This window comes from Austrofundulus limnaeus, unplaced genomic scaffold, assembly GCF_001266775.1.
Source record: "Austrofundulus limnaeus strain Quisiro unplaced genomic scaffold, Austrofundulus_limnaeus-1.0 Scaffold2220, whole genome shotgun sequence".
Taxonomy (NCBI): Eukaryota; Metazoa; Chordata; class Actinopteri; order Cyprinodontiformes; family Rivulidae; genus Austrofundulus; species Austrofundulus limnaeus.
Window position 1 is genome coordinate 21717 of NW_013954622.1, and position 1982 is coordinate 23698.

The 1982-nt window shown below is 39.5% G+C and overlaps 1 protein-coding gene across 1 annotated transcript in view; it reads right to left on the minus strand.

The window, feature by feature from the left end:
• LOC106537269 (sodium/potassium/calcium exchanger 3) overlaps positions 1 to 1768 on the minus strand; it is a gene marked incomplete at its 3' end in the record, with an annotated part of 22921 nt that extends 21153 nt beyond the window's left edge. The window contains 1 exon segment of the mRNA XM_014034657.1: positions 1435 to 1768. Within this exon segment, the coding sequence (XP_013890111.1) occupies positions 1435 to 1615 (181 nt within the window).
• Between the last annotated feature and the right edge of the window lie 214 nt (positions 1769 to 1982).

Below are 1982 nucleotides of genomic sequence, written 5' to 3' on the forward strand. Positions count from 1 at the left end.
TATATATATAAGACGTGGACGTTCTTTCAGTCATAAATCCATCTTGCTAATGTAGCATAAAGTCGGCTTCTGCTCTGATGATGAAGATTAGAGCTCAGCAGAGCAGCAGCCGATAAGTTCAGCAGGCAGAAGCTCATTGTATGGCAGGCCAATATTACATTTATTTGGCTTCACAACACTTCTAGTTATCTGAAATTGTTTTATGACAGGACTATGTGCAGCTTAAGCCCCTTAAGGTCCTGTCACACTAACATTTTAGGCAACACTGAATTTTTTTTATGTCTAAATGACTAATTTTACTTGAAGTACTGGTTATAACATCGACTTTATAATGATATTGTTGAAAATTAGAAAAATGTTTTTGTTTGTTGTTGAAACAGTTTTACATTAATAATACTGTTTCATACACTGTTATGTTCATTTACACTACAGCAAAAATACTGGCTTTGATTAAGATTAAAGTTTTGTGCAAAACAAATGCTCTAAAAATTATATTATCTTTGCTTTTTATGATAATTTTCTACCGCGATATACAGTATACCGTTACTGTGAAGGGATCCAATTTATACCGTGATATGAATTTGAGGTCATACTATAATATATACAGTATATTGTGATTTTTTTAATTTCCAAACTTTACATCTTTTAGTTTAATCAAGAACACCATGCAAATTCTTTTAAAGATCATGTTCAGTAACATCGGACTTACTGTTCATCAGAATTTTAAGTATATTGATTTATGATAGAGATAAATGTCCATATCAATAAAATCATGATAGCACTGAATCTGTTTCTGTGTGCTGAGCATTCAAACCTTACATAAGATTAATAATCCTTAACTTTATATTTTATTTGACTAAAACAATATTAGCATATTTGCATTCTCCAGTCAAAAGCATATGCCCAAAAATGACAGCTGTCAAAACTGGCACTGCTCTTTTTTATTTTTATTTTATTTTATTTATTTATTTTCAGCCTGCTGTGATGACAGACATCAGGTAGTAAAGCCTGCTGTGGATTTCTGTGGAATAATTCAGTCAACACACACCAGGCAGCTCACACACTCCTGCCATTTCCAGGAGGTTCATTAGTTACAGATGTTGAAGGCATTTTGTTGTTGTTTTGCTCTCAGAGCTGAACCAAACACATCCCTCACATCTACACTGAGTTTGGATCTAAGCTGCAACATTTATATAACCAGTGCTGTTTAGAACACCTCCAGTGAAAAAAACAAGATGTTTCATTTTTATATCAGGATTTTCTGTAACTGTTTGAAGTTTATTTGGGGGAGGGGGGCAGTTTTAAAGAAAATCTAATGTTCTCTTCTCAGCCTGATGTGCCGGCTCGCCACAAACTCCATCCGAACACCGTGTTCCCCTCAAACAGGAACACGGACACGAGCCTAAAGCTGGGCTTCAAGAGAGTGGTCCTCACCTGCTCTCTGGACCACTGAGCGAAGCCCCACGACCAGCCCGAGCAGCACGCCGGCGAAGCACATCTGGATGCCGTACAACTCCGTGCGCTTCCTCCGCCTGCCTTTGCTCCTCCGCCGGGTCAGCATCTCTCCTCCTCCGGCGGCCGTCTCCGGCATCCCTTGAACCACCACGCGGGTCATGGCGCTCCTCTGTCGGGCGAGCGATCCGGCGGGACCCCCCCAGGTGGTGGTGCCAAAGGTAGGAGAAACTGAGGCGGAGGGAGAAGGGGGGGAGAGGGGGGCGAAGTTACTGGACGGGAGAGGATCCGACTGGCTTATCGATGGCTGTGCGTAAAGGTAACCGCACTGAACGGAAACGCAACTTCTGGTCTGGCTTTTCAAAATAAAACATGCCAGAAATGTGTGGGGAAAAATAATCTGTTTTTTTATTATGTAATAAATATTTTCTATATTTAATTATTTGTAAATAATGTGTTTAAGTCTCAGCCCTACAATACATAAACTTATAGTTAAAAAACAAAAGCTGTTTGTTTGTTTGTGTTTGTTT